General features: G+C 35.4%; 1 protein-coding gene across 2 annotated transcripts in view; it reads left to right on the top strand.

Moving 5' to 3' along the window:
* The window catches only part of ESF1 (ESF1 nucleolar pre-rRNA processing protein homolog), a 74103-nt gene extending 49695 nt beyond the window's left edge, over positions 1–24408 (top strand). For both annotated transcript variants that reach the window (XM_049651150.1, XM_049651151.1), the window contains exons 10-14: positions 8212–8333; positions 12094–12181; positions 20394–20476; positions 22675–22821; positions 23542–24408. In XM_049651150.1, coding sequence (XP_049507107.1) covers positions 8212–8333; positions 12094–12181; positions 20394–20476; positions 22675–22821; positions 23542–23835 — 734 coding nt within the window. In that variant the 3' untranslated portion in view covers positions 23836–24408. The remainder of the gene's footprint in view (positions 1–8211; positions 8334–12093; positions 12182–20393; positions 20477–22674; positions 22822–23541) is intronic.
* The last annotated feature ends 433 nt before the right edge of the window (positions 24409–24841 follow it).

Genomic DNA, 24841 nt, shown 5'->3' with positions numbered 1-24841 from the left:
ATTCATCAGGAATTGATGTTTTATATGATATAAGGTAGACATCCAGTTTCATCTTCTTCTACATGGATTTTTTTAAATGTTTATTTTTGAGAGAGTGTGAGCGGGGGAGGGGCAGAGAGAGAGAGAGAGAGGGGACAGAGGATCTGGAGCAGGCTCCACACTAACATCAGTGAGCCAGCTGCAGGGCTCAAACCCACAAACCATGAGATCATGACCTGAGCTGAAGGTAGACGCTCAACCAATTGAAGGTGGGCTCTCAACTAACTGAGCCCCTACATAGAGTTTTTTTTTTATCCTGTTCCATTTATTAGATAATCTCTCCTTTTCCCCAATAATCTGACCTATCACCTCTGTCATGTACCAGAGTTTCAAAATTGCATGGATTTTGTCTATATTGAATATATTCTGCATAAACAAAGCAAACAAACAAAACTGCCTGGATCTATTGCTGGGCTCTCTGTCTTATTAGTTAATCGGTCTATCCCTGGACTAGTACCACACTTCTTAAACTGGATAAAGAGTACAAATGACCCCCATATATACCCTGCCCCCCCAGAACAATTGGTTGAAGGCTCTTTGAAGAAAGCAAACTCTAACAACAACAACAAACCACTTGCGAGTACTGAAGTTTGCAGTATTTTCAGGGCAGAGCCAAAATTCAGTTAAAGCAAGATGATGAAGAAAATGTTCAGAGACATAATAATTGAGTTTTTACTGTTAATGCACTGTTAATTCCAGAGATTTAGTGGTAGAGAGTGGAGGGAAGAAGAGATAGTGGCAGAAAAGTAGATGTATAGTTAACTTCTGAGATTAAGAACATGGGAGAGGGGCGCCTGGGTGGCGCAGTCGGTTAAGCATCCGACTTCAGCCAGGTCACGATCTCGCGGTCCGTGAGTTCGAGCCCCGCGTCAGGCTCTGGGCTGATGGCTCGGAGCCTGGAGCCTGTTTCCGATTCTGTGTCTCCCTCTCTCTCTGCCCCTCCCCCGTTCATGCTCTGTCTCTCTCTGTCCCAAAAATAAATTAAAAAACGTTGAAAAAAAAATTAAAAAAAAAAAGAACATGGGAGATTAGGGGGGACCTGATGATTAGGGGCTTTTTGGGGTGACCAAAAATAGGGATAAAAAGCACAGAGATTATTCCTGGTGGGTTCAAGGCGGATTTTGGTGGTGAGGCTGTGAGTATTGAAGATTAGGGAAGGAGGGGTATCTACTTCTGTTGCCATGGATGCACCAAGGTAGTCCCCCCACTTAACCCCATTCTGGGGAGAGGCAAATTTACTGTGTATCACAAGACTCCCCCTTGACTCCTGTTGGCAATTACAGGTGAGGAAGCCAGTATAACTAAAGAACACACCATCTTAATTCCATGTCCCAGGGGCCCACTTCTGAACCCTGCTAGGAAAGGGTTGCCTTTCTCCACAGTGCTATCTTTTGTCCCTGGCTTTTAAGATACTTTAGTGTTCTAGGGTTTCATTTTGGTTTATCTAGATCATATTTTTGCTTGGTAGCTTTAATCTTGTGTAGAGTTAACAGGATACCCACAGTCTTGAAGATTATTATCTTTCATCGGTTCTGAAAACTTCTCAATCATTTTCTCTTAAAATATTGTGTTTTCCTCATGTTCTCCATTTTTTCCTTATGGAAATCCCATTTGATATGTGTGGTACCTTCTCATTCTATCTCTGATAACTCACATGTTCCATACTTTTGAACCTATGAAGCATGCTGGGTAATTGCTTCAGTTTGTCTTTCAGTTCATTCATTTTTTTTCTTTACCTCTGTATAGGCTGCTGTTTAACTTGGCTGTTGACTTTATTATTTCAGTTATATGTTTCATTTGAGGAAGTTTTGTTTCCAAATCTGTCTCATATTTTTGATAATCTTATCTTTTAATTTTCTCTTTTGTTTTTTTTTAATGTGCTGATTTCTTATTCTGTATCTGATAATTCCAAAATCTCTAGCTGTTATAGATCTGGTTTTTGTATTATTTTGTTTCTGCGGACTCTGGCTCATATTGGCTTTTTATTGTGATCTCATTGTTCTGGGATCCGTCTTTACCTATGGGAATTCTCAGAGGCCTGGGTCAAAAGTACTTCTTCAGAGAGTGCTTTAGAAAGTATTTGCCAGACGCCTAAGGGCACTTCCATTCCAAGACCAATTGAAACCAAATTTTTGGTTTGAGGTATTTGGGGCCACACAGATAGTGTGAATTCTAGCCACAAACCCATGGATTTGTAGGCTTGTGGTTATAAATTCTCTGGGGAAAAAAACATGTTTTTACTTCCCTTGTTCTGCTCAAAGCCAAAGCCCAAAAAGGCATGTATTCATTCCCTCTAAATTTTTGGAGGAGGGGCAGCACCCACTGAAGGTACCCTTAAGGATCCTGGCTTCGAGGTAGTGGTCTCTGATAGGAACTTCCACCATAATCAGACACTGAACATTGCCTCTTGCCTCCTTGGCTAGCAGCCCATTAAAACCCAAGATCCATGCTAGACCATAATGGATGGATGTATGTCCCCAAGGGAAAGTCCTTGCTTCTGAGCTAGTGTAACATTTCTATTTGAGCTTTCTTATTGTGACTAGACTCCAAAAAAATCCCCTTTGTTTCCTTACATCTTAGCCCTTCTTAAAAATTATGTATTAACTTTCTACCTTGTCTGTAAACATTACATGTAAAAAATAAGGGTAGAATAAACAGTTGTCATTCCTCTTTGCCATAAATTAAATAGCAAAATGGCTTCATCAGAGTTAGCCAGAATTTTATTCTGTTATTATTAGGACAGCTTGTTATTATATACATTGTGATTACAAACTACTTGAAAGGGGAAAAAAAAAACAAAAAAACAAAGTACAGACAAATACAGAAAACAATAGCTCCCTAATGAGGCCCAAATGTCTTGTATTTGAAGTCGGCTTTTTAAGAACATTCAATTCTAAGAAGTGAGGACAGCTTGGTTCATAATAAATTGAAAATACTTATAAATGGAAGGCATCACTCTTAAGGGAGAGTAAAAGATTTAGAAGAGCTTAGAGTATAAGCTCAAATTCAAGGCAAATGTAAAACAGTTGCTACCCACTGATAGTTTTTAGACATTCAGCAACAACAAAAAACATTAACATGTATTCATTCAGTACATACTTTTTAGGTATTTTCTATGGATACCTCATTGAATGCTTTGGGAGATACAGAATTAAATGTTATGGGAGAAGCCATTTCCAGTCTAAGTAGTTTATCTCTACCCTTTTATCCTTATTATCTTTATTATGTTGTTTCCACATAGTAGGTATAACCGTATTGTAACAGTATTAAGTGTGTACAAGGAGCATTTGTATCAGTTCTATCTGATTGATAATTCTTACTGTTTACTATTGTTCCCCGAACTAGTTATTTTACTTTTTAGTTTCACGCATTGTTGCCCTCTATCTATAGGTTGGGAAGAAATTTGACTTGTTTATCCTTTCATTTGTACTTTTCTTTTAACAGACATTAGGTGTCTGTTTAGGTCCTCCACTAGCCACCAGGGTACTCTTGCGAGGCCAGGGGGGAAACAAGCTATGGTCTCTATCTTCATGAGGCTTGCAAGCTAGTAAAGGAGGCAGCCATTAATAATAATTTTAAAAATCACACAAGTATGAAGTTGCAACTGTGATAAATGGTATAGAATAAAAGAATATAGTACTGTAAGAATTTAAGAAAGAGGGATTTACAGAAGTTAAAAAAAAAGAAATTATGAACCAGATTCTGAACATGTTCTAAACAATTTCTTGTTCTGAACAAGTCTTAAACCAAGTTCAAAACATATCAAGTATTTACCTTTCTTATTTCAAAGGTTGATAGTTTGACTTATCCAGTATGCTTTAAGGATACCTAAGTACATAATCACTTGATTATTGTGGAGAAAAAAATACCACCGGGAAGATCCTCATTACTCACATGGACCAAGTATTCCTGTGACTTCTATTATATAAGTAAATGTGTTCTTCCCTCTGCCTACCCCATTGAGGATAACTGGCCCATTTGAACAGATACCTTTGATTTCAGTGTTCTTCAGGAGATGGCTGGTGGTTTTCCTCTAAAACCCTTATACACAGAATGAATTCCAAGTTGGGAGTTCTCTCTGATGGTGGTGGTGGTGGTGGTGGTGGTAGTTAGTTACATTTTAAAAACTGCTTTTGGAATTACAACCATGAATAAAGATTGAGTCATTAAATGTTCATAAGTATTCTCAATGGATCCTAAGTCCTCACTTAAATAAAAAGTGCCAGTTTCAGCCTATATCAGAAATCTTAAAATATGCATTTTGTTTTTATAAACAAAACCAACTATACTACCTACTTGAGTTAAGTTATTCATGTCCTGCCCCTTGAAGACTTCAAATATTTCAAATGAGTAAGGTCAGGAGAAATATATAGTCTTGTTTTAGTGGATTTTAAAAACATATTTGAAAGTATTTTTGTATATATGCAAACTACCAAAATAATTTTGAATGGATTGTACTTAAATTATTGTCATAATTGAATCATCTGTTTGTGGCTGGCTTTGAAAGAGTTTTTTACCTCTTATTTGTAGGATTATTGAGTTATTTTTAACTAATTCAGCAGTCCTTGGCTATACACTTAAACTTTTTAAAAACAAATTTGTGCAAAACTAAAAACAGTTATAATGAAGTTGTTTTTTAGTCACATAGTGGCTTCTCTCAAATGAGGCTAAAACTGTCTGAAGAATGTTCTTGTGCATATGCCAAGAGGCTTCTGGGATGGACATATTTTTAAGAACCAGAGCATAAACAACTGTGATCTGTGGCAAGAGATATAAATGACCTCATGATGACAATGAGAACAAAGCATTTTTAAGTTATCATGGTGTTGTGTTCATTCACTGCAATGTGTTTGTCATTCTACTTAATACACATTTGGTGTATTAAGTGAGAGCCAGGCAAAAAAATTACAGACTGTATTGAACTGAAGATAACTATTTCTTTGTTGTTATAAACCAACTAAATATCAGAAAAAAAGTTTAAAATATTTTCTGAGAATAATATTTCATGAATTTTCTACAGCTATAGGTCCTTAAACACACATACCCAGACCACTTTGGGATAAAGGCTATTTATTTATATCCTAAAGTTTTGATTCATTTTCTGTTGGAGAGAATATGTTCCAAACTTACAAGATCAAACAGTTGGCTTGAAATAAGAATTCCTCCTTCAAGACAGATCAATTAAGTGTTTATTAAGTACTTACTATGTGTCTGGCACTATGTTAAATATTATGGAATACAAAAGAAGGTGACTTTAGCTGCCTTTGGTTTAGTTGGAAGAAAACTCTAAAGTAAAATAGATGTTATATAATCAAGTACCAAATAAAATAATATATAACTTCTCTGATACAAGTAATGAAATAGCCCTTCTTTTCAGAAATGACTTCTAATCATTGTTTAGAACAGTGGTTCTCAACTAGAGGTAATTTTGCTCCCAAGAAGACATTTGGCAATATCTGGAGACATTTTTATTTTCATGACTGAGGCTATTGGCATCTAATGGATAATGCAGAGATATTGATAAACATCCTTACAATTACAGGATAGTTCCTCACAACAAAGAATTATCTGGTCCAACATGACAGTAGTGCTGAAGTGAGGAATCCTGCTATAGAACCTACAAATGTCACAGTGCTAATAAGTTTTGAAGTTATGGGAGCTGGCCTCCTGTTTTCCTGTAGACCTCTACTGCACCTGTAAATGTTCTTTGCCTGAGACCCTTAGATCCTTATATAGAAATGACCTTTGAGTATCCATAAGCCCCTGAATGCTGTATGCAAGTGTTTCCAGTACAGTGTTTCAGAGAGAGATTCTATATCTTATCAAATTCTCAAGGTACCCATGTTCCAAAGAATGTTAAGACCCTACATGTGTAGTAGAAGTTCATAGTGATTGAGACACATCAAAACAATGTCCTAGTTACTTAAAAGAGACAATGGTACGGAGCTTTCCTCAGCATCATTCTAAGCACCACGTTAAGCTTCAGGGATCAAAATTAAACAATACTTTTTGGTGAAAAAAAAGTCCCTAAATATATTAATTTAATATTTTGGAATAATAAAATCTTTCTTAGTGTTTGAAGAAATTATACTATAATACCTTAAAGATTATTTAAACATCTTATTTAATAATACAATACTGTGCATGTAGAATTAGACTAGACTGATTGCATGCTAACCCACAGGCATAATATACAAACCTACTATTTTATTATTTGAAATCAACGTCTTTTGTCAGGATTTGTTGCTTTCTCCCAAATGAGGGTCCCAATTTACATTTCCTTAGTGCTGTGTATCTGTTGATACAGTCAGAGATCTGGACATCATTTTGTACAGTACACATTTCTCTTACAAATGGTTAAGTAAAGTGAATTGTATTTTTCTCATAAGAAACATCTTTGAATTGAGAGTTGTGGTTCTGATTTGGCATGCAATAAATCAGAGATCTTACCAGCAGTATCTCATAAAAACAAATCTACATAACCTTGAGTATGCATATAATTTAATACTTTTCTAAGTCATAGAAATTTGGAGATTAAGTTTTGGCTTAAAAGCCAAGGAAGGGACCTTAGAGATCATCTATTCCAGCTGTTTCAGGCTGTTCTTTGAGGCACAAGACCCAAAACACTACTTTTAGTTGTTATGTATTTGGACTTCTACCAGATATTTTCTTTGAGGGGGGGAAAAAAGGTGTATGTGGGTGGGAGGGTTGCATGCTTCTGATCTAGACCAACTGCTCTTTGCAGATAAAGAAACTGAGACCCAAAGCTTTTGATTTTATTCATCCTCTATATACATTTCTTTTCTCTGGGTCAGACCAGCGTTTTAGATGTATCTGGCCATGGTATAGAGGATAGCCAAGCAATTACAGTCATGTAGCTTCCTAGCTGTACGTTCTTAGGCAAGTTGCTGAATGTTCTTAGTCTCAGTATACTTACCAGGAAAAAAAAAAAAAAAGAATTGTTATATCCTTAGGATTGTTTTCACCTTAGAATTTAAAAAATATCTGGGAAGATGATCTGGATTGACCGTGACTCTCTTAAAAAGCATTTTGAATCATTCCACTAATATTTTTCTGAAATGAATATTGTGTCATCTAAATATTGAAGCTGCCTCCTCCCCAAATTGAACCATGATGTCCAGAAAATACTGTAAAGTAAAACAAACATCTTTATTATCAAAGGTGACAACACCAGTAATCACATTTTCTTTACTTTGGCAGTAGTGAGGGTCTTCATGGATGGTAGGTCAGCCTCAGGGCTTTTTCTTCCCCACTTTCACTCCTGTCCAGATATTACATAAGCCTCGTAGAAACACAAGTTAGGTACTGCAGAATATAAGAAATAGAGATGAAGTATTTAGAGATGAAGTACAAGAGCAAATGACAGCATTGAAAGAGGTAAACCATACAAAGTGGAATCAGAACTTGGTGGTCCTTTTGGTCTTAAGGATGTATTTCACAGAGTAGTTGAGAGATTATGAGAACTCTTTCCTCCTGGCCTATTTCAACAAGGATTGCCTTACTAATCAATTTTTGATAGTCACCTATAGTTACCAGGGAATGCAGTCGTTTTATTTGGGCAACAGAGCAATTAGATATAATTATGTTAAAGACCACTTACCATTTGCTATTAAAAGTGAATGATTAGTTGTATCCTGAGAAGATTTTGTTCCAGGATTTTTCTTAGAGTCTCAAAGCATTTAAGTATAGAGAAATAAAATTTAAACCTAAATAAAGGATTTTTCTTTAGTGGTTTGACTGCATATCAACTTGCTGGGTTTGCTTACTTATTTATTTTGGTTTGATTAAGTTTATTATTGTTTGTTATTAGGAAATAGCATTGATATGATTTGATCCTATATTACTCTGATTTTGGAGTTACATAATTCAGTATTGTATTTTATTTTGTTACTTTGTTTGTTATTTTGTTACTCTATTAAATATCTGTAAGTGATCTTTTTGGTAAATTATATTTTCAACTGAATGAAGATAATAACATTTTATTTTTTTATTTTATTTTTTTTTAAATACTTTTATTTTACCTAAGGACGAGGGAAGCTTCTTTTTGTAGAATATAGAACTATATCCAGCTAATGTATGAAAAGGGACAGCATAGAATTTAAAATAAGATAATAACATTTTAAACTGAACTCTATTTGTGTTTTTTCTTAGGTCTGAAAGAAAGTGCAGAAGAGATGGTGAGAAACAAACTGGAAGGAAAAGATAAACTGACCCCTTGGGAACAATTTTTAGAGAAAAAGAAAGAGAAGAAAAGACTGAAAAAGAAACAAAAGGTATCAATGATAATTTTGGGCAAATATTTATTGAACAACAATCATGTATGAGAAGATATCAGAAGATAGATAGCTAACCACTCACTAGAGTAGGCCATGTTATCACAATTTTAAGAAAGAGGAAAGGGAAAACCCAATAGCTTAAGTGTTTTCTACAAAGCTACATAATGAGGTACAAATCCTAATAAAAGCCCAGAGCCATTTTAACTACTGTGCTCTAGTATTTTACATTTACATGCTACCTAAATAAAATAAACAGCTTAATTGATACCTAGATATAAAACAGTTTGGTTCTGTTTCTATTTTTAAGAAAGAAATATGCATACAGATTCTTCTACTTGAGGATATATACACATAGAAATTTTTAACATGCATGAATTTTTTTCTACATTTGTGTTTCTCAACCTGAATTTTTCATTTTTCAGTATTAATCATATGAATCTTTTAACATCTTGTCATTAAATCCCTTTAATTAAGGCTATTTCCTCTGTGCTAATATGTTGTCTTGGAAAATCTGATTTGACTCCCATTATTGGGGGATAATATCTTTTCCACAGAGTCCTTAGTAACAGCAGAGACCACTTAATGGTTTTTGCTGCTAAAAATGCTCTATCTTGTCATTGAAATGTAGCATTCTAGCAGTACAGTTATTGCCTTAAGATAATATCAGTAATCACAGAATTTTGCAACTTTAGTAATCTTAAACGATTAGTTCTAGTCCAATCTTGATGCTTTATAGTTGTTGGAAATTAAGTGATTCATCTCCAGATACACAGCTTATTAATGGCCAAGCTGAGACCAGAATCCAGATCTCTCACTCCAGTGTCCTTTCCACTATACCGTATTCTCTAAATATACTACATAAGCTTGTGCTTTTGATGCAGATGTGACTTTCAGGGCTTGTGAAGATGGAACCCTGCAAAATTGAATGATGCACTGGAGGGACTTTTAGTACTCCTCTATTTAGTCAGTGTTCCTGGAAATAGATAATACAATGAGGATAAAGGGTAAAAGCCCTGTCCCCCCTCTTCCTTAGAACTTCTTTTAAAACTAAGCAGGAAGTAAAATATCTTCTAAATAGAATAATTTCACAAGTTATTAAGCCATCTGTGTACTGTAAAACTTACAACTGGGTCTTTTTGGGTCAATAAAGTAGTCTATTGTTTCTGAGACCTTTAGTAGCTATTCTCTTTTATTTTCATTTGCTGGGCACTTTGAACTTATCTTGTGCTTTTACTCTTTCCCTTCATTGGGCTAAGCCTGGACTCATTACTACCACTAAAAATATGTTTGTTGAGTGCCAGTTTGTTCTAGGCTCAGTGCTCTGTACTGGATCACTGCTGGATTCCAGCAGATCCCTTCCACCCACAGGTTCTCGTATACAGAGGAGTTTCAAGAATTTCCTTCATATTAAAAATATTTTGCCCCTTTTCCTCACTGTGGCTTCCATTTTGATGTTGAAAAATTATTACTGAAGAAATGAATACATGTTTATATGCAATAATTGATGCAGCTAAAGTTTAGATCTAAAATCAGTGATGTGAGTAGATAGGTAGTTATTCTATAATCTTTGTTAGAAAAATTTATTACTACTGAATCTACTTTAAGAGTTTGGTAAACAAAATTCATAGAAGCTCTTGTTCTTAAAAGGATATTAATATCAAAATGAATACTTTTTAGGGCTTGGTGGGTCTTCTTCAGCATGGAAGATAATGTTTAACAGTATGTATTCTGAATATTTTTGTTAAAATGACTCACTTTGTAGATTCTTGGAAATAACCTCAATCTGGTTTGTCCGACCTCAGTTCACATGTAATTTATTATATAGGTTTGATTTTTTATTTAAGTATTCTAATTTAGTAGACTGTTCAAATTTGATTAGGAAAAATATTAACCAACACATTTGCTTAAAAATAGCCAAAGAGTTTTCAAGGGTGGATTATAGATAAAACAAAATAATTGTTAAAATTGGGTGATGAAAACAGGGGCTTCATTAAGCTGTCCTTACTGCTTTTGCATATGTTTTAATTTTCATAATAAAAAAAATCACTTTCTTGGGGCACCTGGGTGGTTCAGTCGGTTGAGCATCCGACTTCGGCTCAGGTTGTGATCTCACAGCTCGTGAGTTCGAGCCCTGCGTCGGGCTCTGTGCCGACAGCTCAGAGCCTGGAGCCTGCTTCGGATTCTATGTCTCCCTCTCTCTCTGCCCCTAACTCACTCGCATTCTGTCTCTGTCTCTCTCAAAAATAAATAAACATTAAAAAAAAATAAATTAAAAAAAATCTCTTTAACCAGCAAATAAATTGTTATAAATAATTATTTACATGATAATCCACAATGTATAACTTCAAGCTGTTGATAGTCACTGCCATTTCTCAATTTTGTGAGAGATAAGGCCACATCTTTTCACTGATCACCCACATAAAAGTGTTCTTCTCTTTTGAATGTCTGTATCATTTCATTTTTGCTTCTTCTAGCACTTCCTATCTTGAACTGCTATTACTAATATATGTGTCTGTTTACGTGTCTAGCTTTTTTTTTATAGATTGTAAAATTTTTATTCATTTTAATTTTTTTAAATGTATTTATTTTTGAGAGTGTGAGTCAGGGAGGGACAGAAAAAGAGACAATCCCAAGCAGGCTCTTCACTGTCAGCACAGAGCTGAACACAGGGCTTGAACTCACAAACCATGAGATCATGACCTGAGCCAAAATCAAGAGTTGGACACTTAATCAACTGAGCCACCCAGGTGCCAGATTATAATTTTTTTAAAGACAGAAACCATGTATCTGATAACTTTCACTTTTCCCAACAACCCTACATAGCTTTATGCATTTATTAAATATTCCATAAATATTTATTTTTATCCATAAATATTTGTTGAAGAAACAAAAGAATGATCAGATAGGAGTTATTTTACAAATTAATTTTAAAAACTGGTTTCATTCTAGATTGAACTGTTTGATTTAAAAGAAATAAGATGTTGGGGCGCCTGGGTGGCTCAGTCGGTGGGCGTTCAACTTCAGCTCGGGTCATGGTCTTGCAGTTTGTGGGTTCGAGCCCCGTGTTGGGCTCTGTGCTGACAGCTCAGAGCCTGGAACCTGCTTCTGATTCTGTGTCTCCCTCTCTCTCTCTCCGCTCCTCCCCCACTCACACTCTGTCTCTCTCAAAAATAAACATTAAAAAAATAAAATTTAAAAAAATAAAAATGAGATGTGATATATATATTTATGGATATATGTATATACACAAAGTGGAATATTAGTGATCAAAAAGAATGAAATCTTGCCATTTGCAACAACATGGATAGAATTAGTGTATTATGCTAAGTGAAATAAGTCAGAAGACAAATATATGATTTCACTCATGAGAATTTAAGAAACACAGCAGATGAACATAGGGGAAGGGAAAGACAAGATAAAAACAGAGAGGGAGGCAAACCATAAAAAACTTAAATACAGAGAACAAAGTGGGGGTTGCTGTGGGGGGATAGGCTAACTGGGTTGATGGGCATTAAGGAGGGCACTTTTTTGGATGAACACTGGGTGTTATATGTAAGTGATTAATTACTAAATTTTACTCTTGAAACCAGTACTACACTAAAGTTAAACTACACATTAAATTCAAGTTAGGTTAACTAACTTGAATTTAAATTAAAAAAAAAAATAGGGTACTTACATAAAAAAAGAAAAAGAAATGATAGGATTTTTCTTCATGGTCTTTGTAATAAGCTGTATGTATTTTTATATTCACCTTAAGGCTCTTGCTGAAGAGGCCAGTGAAGATGAACTTCCCTCTGATGTTGATCTGAATGACCCATACTTTGCCGAAGAAATTACAAAAATAGGTAAGCCAGCCCATATTTGAGTTTTTAATTGGAATTTAAAGAAAGGTGACATGGGTGGAAACAGTGTAAACTACTCATTCTCTTAAAATTCCTAGAATTTGTGTACCTCTTTTAGTGGCTTATAAGCAAGGTCTGTCCTTTGGGGTATAAACATCTATCTAGTTACAAAGGGTCAGCATACAAATAATTTCATTATAGGAGGCTTTGGTGATGTGATTGATTTAATGGTTTACTAGGGATCCCTTTTTTGGAAATATCCTTATAGACAGATTGACTATAAAAAGATGAGGGGAAAGGAAGTGATCTTCTTGTGTGCTTACACTGCTTTTCTATGACATATCTCTAGGTCTTTACAAAGACTGTGAAAAACTGAAAGTGTGAAATAAATTTGTTTATGTGGATGTGTGTATAAATTTCTTAGAATTTTTACATGGTGTTGTAGCATGAAAGCTTTTCTGCTCAAATATACAAAAACATCTATGTTTCATTTATCCATTTTTACATTTATCCTGCTTCATCATTGTAGATGAAAGCCAGCTTCCTCCCCTTTTACCTTGGATCCCAGAACTATCTGGTATTTGATTTCCTGTATCCAAGGAGCTTTGTTTCCATTGTATATGCACTGCTCATTCTTTCCCTAATGCTTTCATTCTTACCTTTTGGTTATGTGTAAATGTGTGTGGTAAGGTTCAGCCCATACATACACAAGTCAGTACAGAGACTACTATAAGCATTTTCCATTTGTTCTCATGCATTTTGCCTTTTTCCTGATCAGAATACCACACACATGAACTCCAAAAGGCTTACTCCTGGAGCAACTCCAAGCTGGCATTGTAAAGAGAAGGATTTTATGAAGTTTCCCTGCTTCTTGTCCCTGGTGACTAGTGGGCCAGAATAGTTCTCAACAGGAAAGTCAAAATTGCTCAAAATTATTTCCTGGTTGTTATAGCCTTTTAGCACTTGCATTTTTTTTTTTTTGTGAAAAAGGAGATCAAGATGAATAAAGTCCATTATAGGATGTCAGATTCTTAGGAATTGGAAAGGGAAATGGAAACTTAGCATATTCTGCTTTTTATCATACCTGAGCGGTCATTTCTAGAAGATGATGGATTTTAGCCTTATCCTCTGCTTTCAGAAAACCAAGTTTATAATGGAGAAATGCAAAGCATTATAGTTTCCTTGTTCTCATTCCAAAGTGCTTCATTTGGCATGTACAGTCTGGTCAGATTGTAGAACTCAGGGCAGGATTCAAAGAGTAAGTTAAATTGTTTGATGGCTTGGGGTGGCTTGTGTCTTGGAATCAGCACATGTAAATTGTGAATAAGCTCTCACTAAAGGTAGTAGCAGAAGTTCCAAGGAAAAGTGTAGATAAAATTTGTTTGCTTTCAATATACTTTTGATTTCAGAATAAATCCTAAGAGTAATTATTTGTATCTGGGCTTAAGTTGTTTCTTTAAAGGGAAAAGAAAAACAGAAAGGCTGAGAATTTTTTTTTTTTTACATAAATTTTAGGACAAAAAAAATGTATCTTGCCATGTTTGTTTATTCATACTGTCAATAAATATTGCCGCCTCGGTGCTGGACACTCTGCTAGGCTAGAGATATAACAGTAATAATACAAGCATGGTTATGTTTCTTAAGAAGTCTGTGGTATTAAGGAAGTCATGCTAAACAGGTAAACAGATAAGAGTATTGTAAGAATATGATCAGTGTCTTAAAGAAAATAGGGTAAGAGTGCCTGGGTGGCTCCATCAGTTAAGTGTCTGACTCTTGATTTTGGCTCAGGTCATGATCTCACAGTTGTGGGTTTGAGCCCCACATGGGGCTCTGCACTTACAGCATTGAACCTGCTTGGGATTCTCTCTCCCTCTCTCTCTGCCCCTTCCCTGTTTTCTTTCTCTCTCTCTCTCTCCCCCCGCCCACCCCAAATAAACAAACTTTAAAGAAAATAGCGTAATATAGAGGATAAAACTGGGAGGAAGGAAGAGTAGCTTACTTTAGACAGAGAGGGGGGCCAAAAAAAAAAAAAAAAAAAAGGCTTTTCCAAGGTGGTGACATTTGAATAAGACCTGTAGAATAAGAAGGAGTCAGGCATAAAGAACATTGCAAACAAGGGAAAAGTAGGTATACAGGCTGTGAGGTGAGAAAGAACTTGTGTTGGAGAAATTGAAAGACCCAATGTGACTGGAAAATGGTCAGAGGAGTTTGATAGGAGGCCAGGCTGGGACACAGGGTCAACCCTGCATGGCCTTGTGTCATGGCAACACATTTTGATTTTACTCTCCTAACAGCAGGAAGCCACTGAAAGGTCTTTAAGCAAGAACATGACATGATCTGGTGTATATGTTGGTTCCTGTGAAGAGAACAGATTGAAGAAAAGGCATCAGTGAGAGCTGAGAGACCAGGCTTTTCAAGAGGTGATACTGGTTTAGGTAGCATGCCAGTAATGGAATTGGAAGGAGAAAAGTAAATGGAATTCTAGATATATTTTAGACATACACTTGTGGACTTACTTGAATAAGGAAGAAATTTAGCAGAACTAGATTTTTGTTTTGAGTCTCTAGAAGAATATTCTTCCATTTACTGAGTTAGGAAGGAATGTAAAAACAGTAGGTTTGGGTGGGAAGTAAGGTCAATAGTTCCATTTTGGGTATAATCACTTTGAGATGTATTAGGTTACATTTATAAAGAAGTCTTGGTGATCAGCCGAAAAGTCAGTGCAGATACAGACTTAGGAATCAATAGCGTATAAATAGTATTTCAAACCATAGAACTGGAAGTTAAAAGCATTGGTAAGAGAGGAGGGTGCGTGATTGGGCTCTAGGTTGGGTAAAGCTTACACAAGGCACTATTACTCTGTCATACTGGAGAAGGTACTACTTGGAAGATAGGGAGAAAGTTGAAGAAACTGAGAAGGAGCAGCTGTGGAATAGGAGGAAAAGCGTTAGTGTTTGGAAGGGTGTATAGTTCAAGCCCCATGGCTGAGCAGGACAGAGACATTTTAAGCCAGATGGACTTGGATACATTTGTAACACCTTTGCCCTTGGCAATCCCATAGAGCTAAACTTACATACTCTTCAAAATATGGAGGAATTGAGTTCATTGATTAATGCCAGACCTGATGTTTGGCTTGGGTTAGGAGCCAGTTGTGAGTACTAGAAATCTTTTCTCACTTTTCCTTCTGTTTTTCCCCTACACTATAAACTTGCTATAATTTTTTTCTAAACTACAAATTTGATATCAAATGAGAGGTTCAAAAATATGTACTTCTAGAATTAGTTAATAGTTAATTTTTTCTCTTAGAAATGAAATACGGTTGACCCTGAACAACATGGATTTGAACTGTGAATCCACTTATACGTGGATTTTTTTTTATAAATGTAGTACAGTACTGTAAATGTATTTTCTCTTATGATTTTCTTAATAACATTTTTTCTTTCCTCTAACTTTATCATAAAAATATAAATGTAGTAGGTACAAATATGCAAAATATGTGTTAATCGACTGTTTATGTTATTGGTAGGGTCTCTGGTTGACAGTAGGCTATTAGTAGTTAAGTTTTGTAGAAGTCAAAAGGCACATATGGATTTTCAACCATGTGGGGGGTCAGTGCCCCTAACTTCTGTGTTGTTCAAGTATCAGCTGTATTGGAAAAATTTGTTTATTGCTGTCTAATTGCATAAACTCTTTAATAAGATTTTGTTTTTGAAGAAGTAGGAGAGAAATAAAATACATCACATGTAAATATACCCTATTAAAATGTATCCTTTGTCTTGACAACCTAGATATTTGATAAACAATAAACCATCCTGAAAATCTAATAATATGGTATACATACTTGATTCATTCAAACAGTATGATGAGTGCTTATATCCTACTGCTTGCATATGTGGCTTGCAGTTTTAAAATGCTTTTATATGTACTCTGTCTTCTAACCCAAACTTCAGCCCACTTTATAGATGAGTAAATTGAAATTCAAAAAAACATAGTTGAATTGCCCAAGGGCCAGTGGTAAATGGTAGAACTTGAGTTTAAATGGGCTCCCATTTTGTAACCCTACGAGTATGTTGTGAAGACCAAAGCCAGAGCCAAGGACCCATGTGTATAAGAAGTGGATATAGGGAACTGCTGGATTTCCCAGAAAAGCCAGAATGCCCAGGTCCAAAGGATGATTAACAATCTGTATCTGTTAATCTTGGAACTTGCTACAAAAACAGTGAATTGCAAGGGGGCTTTATCACTCCCTTCTGGTCAGTACTGAGACCGCATTTGCCCTCCAGTGAATTCTTTTAACTGTTTTCCTAAGAAGTACTCAGCTAAACCCTCTGGAGGAAGTTTTTTATGAGAACGCTTCTCAGACATTACAAGTAATAGAATATGAAATTTCCTTTACAGATATTCCTTGTACAGGTCAATTATTTTTACAACAAATCTTTTTCCATAGATGTATTCTGTTACATTTGTTGCTTAAAGAGATAGTAAGGATAGTAAGCCCCAGTAAGGATTGTTTAGATTTATTTTTTTAAGCCATTAACATCTGATTTTGAATCTCTGTCAATGTATTAGAATCATCCATATGTACTTTTTGCAGCAGTCCCAGGACATGTGGTTTTTTACTTGCCAGAAGATTTACTAAAAAATAAATACAACATTTCAGAACAGGGACTTTCATTTCCCTAGTACTCTTATCTAACTTAGGTCTGAAAACTTTCCAAGGAGAAAAAAAAAATGTTTAAAAAAATAAATAAATAAGATATGCTCTCTTAATATGATCTTGTTAACAGTGCAGAAAGGATTTCTACACATTATTTATCTTCTGACTAAACAGTTCAGGCCGGCAGAGTAAATTCTTTGTGAGCAAAAAAATTTTTATCATGCTAAAATTGGATATCATTTTTAACCCTTACCATTTTGGAGATTCTTTTTCCTCCTTTGCTACAATCTTTCTTTCAAGTTTATTTTTATTACTTTTCACCAGGTTGTTATAAAATCTGGAACAGTTAGTTGTGGGTTCTTTGAAATCATTTCCCACAGTTGTATATGCATATCTTTATCTCCTTTATGTATTAATCATATACAGCCTGTTTTTTTCCTGCCACGGGATGATCTTCTGCGTACGTCACTTGTCCATTCACTTCAGAAGGAACTCTTGCCTTGAGAACATAGGAGCAGAAGTAAACTTAGGGTGTGGAAGTCAGACCCTAAGAAACTAGAACCCTGATGATATATATATAGATATAGATACACATTCTTTAAAATAGAGAAAATGTCATAATCTGAAAATAGATACCTCCATTTCCTGGAGAATATTTGAGATAGGAGCAATAAAGATTTTCACTTTAGGAAGAAGGGCTGTCTACAAATGTTTCTTCCTGGAAGTGTAGACAAATGCCTTGGTAGCACTGAGGGGTGAACCTAAACACTTTATGCTGGCGTTTTCTCTCAGCTGGGTACGGCTGCCGAAGTACAGCAGGGACTTAATACACACGGAGCAGTTTCTAAAGCCTCTCTCCACTTTAGGCTTTGCTTTTCTTATTATCCCTCATTAGCTGCAGTTATTCAACCATGTTATATTCTGTGAATTTTACTTTTTCACAACAAAATGCATTTTTTTTAATGTTAATTCATTTTTTGAGAGAGAGACAGAGACAGAGTGAGAGTGGAGAAGGGGCAGAGAGAGAAGGAGACACAGTCCAAAGCAGGCTCTAAGCTGTCAGCACCGAGGCCAATGCAGCAATGTGCAGCTCAGACCCACGAACCATGAGATCATGACCTGAGCCAAAGTTGGACCCCTAAACAACAGAGCCACCCAGGCACCCCACAAAATGCATTTTTTTTTAATTTAATTTTTTATTTTTTAAAATTTACATCCAAATTAGCATATAGTGCAACAGTGATTTCAGGAGTAGATTCCTTAGTGCCCCTTACCCATTTAGCCCATCTCCCCTCCCACAAGCCCTCCAGCAACTTTCAGTTTGTTCTCCATATTTATGAGTCTCTTCTGTTTGGTCCCTCTCCCTGTTTTTATATTACTTTTGTTTCCCTTCCCTTATGTTCATCTGTTTTGTCTCTTAAAGTCCTCATATGAGTAAAGTCATGTGATTTTTGTCTTTCTCTGACTAATTTCACTTAGCATAATACCCTCCAGTTCCATCCATGTAGTTGCAAATGGCAAGATTTCATTCTTTCTGATTGCCGAGTAATACTCCATTGTATATGCATATACCACATCTTCTTTATCCATTCATCCATTGATGGCCATTTGGGCTCTTTCCATACTTTGGCTATTGTTGATAGTGCTGCTATAAACATGGGGGTGCATGTGTCCCTTCAAAACAGCACACCTGTATCTCTTGGATAAATGCCTAGTAGTGCAATTGCTGGCCCGTAGGGTAGTTGTATTTTTAGTTTTTTGAGGAACCTCCATACTGTTTTCCAGAATGGCTGCACCAGCTTGCATTCCCACAAAATGCATTTTAAATGGAAAGAGTTGTTAGAAGGAGAATTATATTTGATAGTGAAGGAATATAGCTTAGTGATTAACATTAGAGAGCCTGAGCTGGACTGCTTAGGTTTAAATCATGGTTCCTTCACTTACTAAACTTGAGAGAATTACTTAAGCTCTCTGTGCTTTGGTTTCCTCATCCACAGAATGAAGATTATAACAAATAATAGAATCTACCTCAGCATTGTTGTGAGGATTAAATTAGTTAATATATATAAAGTGAAGAGAACAGTGCTGCTGCCTATCACAATAGTAAGTACTATGTAAGCTTAGAGACCATTGGTTTCTCTGCGTTGAGAGTGCAGAACACAGCTTAGCCAAAGAAGACCGTGTTCAGTAGTTCAGAGAAGATTGGCATCGTGTAATAACATTCTAGAGTAACAGAACATGTCTTTGTAGATTCTGAACTGTCTTATTCATTACACTAGTGTTTCATACTTTTGCACCCTGACACCCATTCCCTTTGTATCCCTCCTACTCCAAAGACCCAAAAAAGGAAGAAAAAATCAGGCATCAGCATGATCACCAAGGAGCCCAGGACATCTTATGTATGTGTAGTCAGACTATCATAACAGTAACAACAAGCACTTTATAGCACTGTGTGTTAGGTATTAACTGACCTCTTCATGTTTACTAATTTATTTAGTCCTCACAGTAACCCTATGAAGTAGGTGCTATTATTATAATTGCCATTTTACAGATAAGGACACAGACCCACACTGCCTCAACCAAACTGTGGTACAGCCAGAATTTAAACCCAGGTCAACTGCTCCAGACTCAAGTGCCTTTAATTGCTGTTCATGACTACCTGTTACTCAGGACAAGAACATCTCATCTAACATCTTGTCTCCAGAAGTCCCTGAGTCCCTAGGAATATAAGCAGGGTACCAATAAGGAGCCATTATTACCATAAGTAGTTTTGCCCAAAAATAGCACTAGAAAGTTAACCGAAGATCAAATTTGTCTTCAGAGAATGAGAGTTTTGTTAAACTTTTACTGTGAAATTCTTAATGCAAAGATGAATTTTTCATTTTCCAGATGAGTTTTTTATATACAGAGTTTTAAGAGTTTATATACTAAAGTAACTTTTGTGTGTGTGTGATTTTTTCTGTTGTTCTTACACTAAAAATGTAAGCTCTATTTAAGCTCAGATAACTATTCTCCTGGATATCTCTTAGGTGTTGTTTTCTTCCCCCTTAATGTTAAACTCTTTAATCTATCTGCATTATTTTCCTGTACATTGTAAGATGATGCTGCAACTCAATTTTTTTCCCCCAGAATAAAGCAAGTTGCCCAGCACCAGTTATTCAATAATCTCTTCTTTTTCCAGTGATGTATGGTGCTGCATTTTATTATATACTAAGCCATAACTGTTCTATTTCATGAATGGATGTTGAATTTTATCAAATGCATATTCTATACCTATTAAAATGATCTTATGGTTTTTCTTTTTTAGTTAATGATGTAATCATACATTACTTTCAGAAGAAATTCCTTCTTTATAATATTCAGTCACCCCATCCAGATGTATTTATTTCATTCACACCCATAGCCATCACTTAGTAATATTTTTTTACTTTCTTCAGTTTCTATACGTTTATTGATAAGATTATTCCTAGATATCTTGCATTTTTGTTCCTAGCATAGTCAGAATGTTATGAATAGTCTTACAGTTTTCCCCCCTTCTGTGTTGGTTTGTTGTGCCAGGTATAAAAGAAAAGAAAAAATCAGTGAAATCTACAAAAGATGGCATATCTCCAGTGGAAGAAGCTGAAATAGAAAGACAAAAGGTAAAACATGATCATTGTTACATGACTAGTGGATAATTGATATGTACAATTTAAATGAAGTTAGTTGTCTATATAAGTTTCTACTGTCCCTAAAAAAAAAATAACTTATAAAATAAAATATAAAAAATAAAAATATAATATAAAAGATAAAACTTATATAGCAATGGTATTTATAATTAAGTTATAAAACACATAATTAAGTATTTTAGCAGTGCAGTTTTTAAGTTTTACCAAACATTTTTCCAACTAGTACAAAGTTGAAATTTATCTCAAACCCAAAGCATGTCCTTTTTGATTAAAAGGAAAATAACTCATTATTAAAAATTCTTACTGTGGGACACCTGGGTGGCTCAGTCGGTTAAGCATCCGACTTTGGCTTATGTCATGATCTCGTGGTTCACGGGTTTGAACCCCACATCAGGCTCTGTGCTGACAGCTCAGAGCCTGGAGCCTGCTTTGGATTCTGTGTCTGTGTCTCTCTGCCCTTCTCCCACTCACTCTCTGGCTCTCTCCCTCTCTCTCTCTCAAAAATAAATAAACATTAAAAAAATTTTGGGGGGGCTCCTGGGTGGCTTGTTCAGTTACGTGACCAACTTCGGCTGAGGTCATGATCTCATGGTTCGTGGGTTCAAGCCCTGCGTTGGGCTCTATGCTGAACGCTTGCTTGAAGCCTGGAGCCTGCTTCAGATTCTGTGTCTCCTTCCCTTTCTGTCCCTCCCCCACTTGTGCTCTGTCTCACTGTCTCTCAAAAATAAATAAATGTTAAAAAAAATTTTTTTTAATAAAAAAATAAAAATTTTTTTAAATTCTTACTGTAAGACCAAAAATACTACTGTTAAAACCTTGAAATAATATTGCCATAAGTTTTAATTCAATCCAGATCTGTCCTATAATTCAGACTGCTTTTATGTTGTCAAGTGCTAATTTCTCTCTTATTATGTAAACAACATAAATTTAATGTATAAAATTAAAGTTTTTCTTGAAAATGCAGTGACCCTTATGCTTCAGTGACTCCAAAGATCCATGGCACAGATTAGTATGTATTTTTGTTGAGGTAGGAATTGGAGTCAACAGTGTCCCTATGACTGATGTTCATGTCACTCCCTGGGAGTCAGCCTGACTGGTCACCTAAACTCTGCACCATAATGCATATTTTCTAACCTCCATTTATTGCACGTAACAGTAATGTTCATAGAGTAAAGGAACACAAAGAAAATCTTTTGTGGAAAATGGCTTTAAAAAAGAAAGCCAACTAAAGGTGCCAGTGATGAAAGTGAAAGGAAATTAAAGCCATTTAAGTGTTAGTATAGGAAAATTCACCAAAGCCTGACAGCATACTCTGTATTTTCTCTAGTACACATTTTCTCTAGTATTTACTCAGTTCCTCAAAGTTCATGTTTAATCCCATGGTCGGTAGAAAATGCCACTGTTCAGTGGAAACAGACATATTAGATTTCAGAAGCAAATATTAAGATCCTGCCTTTATAGAAATGTATCAATATTGAAAAGTTAAAGGTAAAAAAAGCAAAAGAAAGAAGAAAGCTTGCTGTTAAAGCACATGTTTGGAAAGTGTAGTTTGTGTCACAAAATACTACACATTTGTTAGATTGAATGTCATTACTTACAAAGACCAAAGTGATGGGGCTCCTGGGTGGCTCAGCTGGTTAAGTGTCCAACTTCAGCTGAGGTCATGATCTCACAGTTAGTGAGTTTGAGCCCCACGTCAGGCTCTGTGCTGACAGCTCAGAGCCTGGAGCCTGCTTCAGATTCTGTGTCTCCCTCTCTCTCTGCCCCTCCCCTGCTCACACTCTGTCTGTCTTTCTCAAAAATAAATAAACATTAAAAAAAATATATTTTTTTTAAAGACCAAAGTGAAAATGAGGAATTTTTATTTGAGAGATTTAGGGAATCTTTTCTATAGCCTATTAATCAGTTATAATAAGTGAAATGTCTGGTTTTTAAATACAAACTTTCATTCCTCTTGGTGATGCTTCTAAAACTTTTACCTTATTGCTCTACCAAGATCTTTGGGTTTCTTTATGAGTTTTGGTAATCTACAATCAGTTTATAGATGATAAATGATGTCCCAGAGCATTAGCGACCAGGTTCTCTTCCTAGAGGGGATATCTGTACCCCATACTTCTGCTTGGGGGAAAGAAAGCACTGTTGTGTATTTGATCTTTATTTTCTCTCAACAGGCTGAAATGGCTCTGCTCATGATGGACGAGGAGGAAGAGAGCAAGAAACACTTCAATTATAATAAGATTGTAGAGCACCAGAATCTAAGCAAAAAGAAGAAAAAACTGCTGATGAAAAAGAAGGAATTATTAGAGGATGACTTTGAGGTAACCAGGGACAAAAGTCATTAGCCTCTTAAAGGTGGTATTGAATTTAAAGTCAGCTCTGGAGATGATCACTGAGCACAACCAAAGTTAGCCTGAAATGTCTTAAGAAGGGCCCGTAGTAGAGCCAGAGCTACCATCTTTTAGTCCAGAACAGCCAGTTCATCCCAGGGTGGATCAAATCACTGTTTATTTAGTTGGGTACCAGGTGAAGTATTGGCTTGTCTTTTGGTAGCCCTATTGCACCAAAAATACATACCTTTTAATGTTAGAATCGCATGCAGTGTGATGCTCACAGTGGGAAAGATATGCATACTCAAGCTTGACTGAAAAATAACAGGTTCATGTCACATCATATCACTGTGTGCAATAGCCACTGCAATAGGCTATACTTTTTTCATTGCTATATCTCTTGTTTCTGTCACTCCCTCTTTTCCCTCTTTTTGCTAATAAGTACATATTCCTAATAGTCATACAGGCCTTATGTGTGGGTTTGATTGAGCCTGTACAAAAAATCTAGAAACAGCAGTCAGCAACTACTTAATGACTTCCAAGAGTAGGCCTTAAAACTCCATTGGACTGTCTGTGGGATACAGTTTTCTAATGAATCAATACAAAATGCTCACATTTGTATTTTATACAATCAACAACTCACTTCAAAATTTGGCCCCATTTTGGGCCTTCTGATTTATTAATTTATTTGTTTTTCTTTTGTATTTGCAGGTAAATGTTAAGGATGCACGGTTTCAGGCAATGTATACTTCCCACTTGTTCAATTTGGATCCTTCAGATCCTAATTTCAAGAAAACAAAAGCTATGGAAAAAATCCTTGAGGAGAAAGCCCGGCAGAGAGAACAGAAAGAACAAGAACTTACTCAGGCAATAAAGAAAAAAGAGAGTGAAATTCAAAAGGAATCACAAAAGAGGTCCATTGATCCTGCCTTGTCAATGTTGATTAAATCTGTAAAAAACAAAACAGAGCAGTTTCAAGCAAGAAAAAAACAAAAAGTCAAATAGCTGTTTGTTGTTTCTTTTTGGATTGAGAATGTGTTCTCCTAAAGTGTACTGAAGTGATAGAGGGAATATTTATTGGGAACAAAGCTTTCTTTCAAGAATATGAATAAAATCTTATTCTGACAGTTGTAAAATTTCTTCCCCTATACAACAGTTTGACTTAATTGTGGATGATTGACAGATTTGTTCTGTATGTTTCCACAGATTAATCATAATTAATTTAATTAAACTGAAATACAAGATTTATAAAATTTTTGTATTTTATGAAATTGAGTCATACTAGTAGAAAATTACTCTTGTCCTAATTTTTTAAAAGATTATTTACAATTCTATATAAAAATAGAGCAGTGCCCAGTTGTTAAGTCTGAATAAGAGTTAGGAACAATTTGAAAATATGTAGATGCAATATGTTAATTTCTCTGGAAAAGGAGGCAGATTTAGGTATCTATGTAAATTTATTTTTCTGGCCATAATGGATAGAAGCCAATAACTTCATTGTTTGTTCATGTTTATTATAGTTTGTTTATGAAATTAATTTGTAAATAAAAGTATAAAATATTTTTATTATTTTGCGTAGCACTGACTTCTTTACTTTTATATCTATATATAGCACCTTAAATAAACTCTCTGAAAAAATACCTGAAAAATTGACTAAGAGGACAACTCTACGAAGAGGCAGTTCCAGGTTTGCATTGCTCATAATTGCATTTGAAATGTTTGTGAGCTCTGCAATGAGTTTTCTATTTGTAGTAACAGAAAATTCTGTCTGCCCTTCAGATTTTTGGAATGCTTAGAAGGGTAGATATGTTACTATAGAGTTTAAGGATTCTTAATTCATTTTAAAATTAAGTTAAAACACACCTGTAGGGCCTTAATACTCCTGGATCTCCTCTGGCCTAGGTTTTATAAACTATTAACCATTTAGAGAGGAGAATTAAATGTGCTATATAAATAAGATAAAAAACAAAATGGTCACTTAGAACAAATGATAAATACGGTAGCTCCTGAA

This window comes from Panthera uncia (genome assembly GCF_023721935.1).
Source record: "Panthera uncia isolate 11264 chromosome A3 unlocalized genomic scaffold, Puncia_PCG_1.0 HiC_scaffold_11, whole genome shotgun sequence".
NCBI classification, from domain to species: domain Eukaryota; kingdom Metazoa; phylum Chordata; class Mammalia; order Carnivora; family Felidae; genus Panthera; species Panthera uncia.
This window is presented reverse-complemented; position numbering and strand designations above follow the sequence as displayed.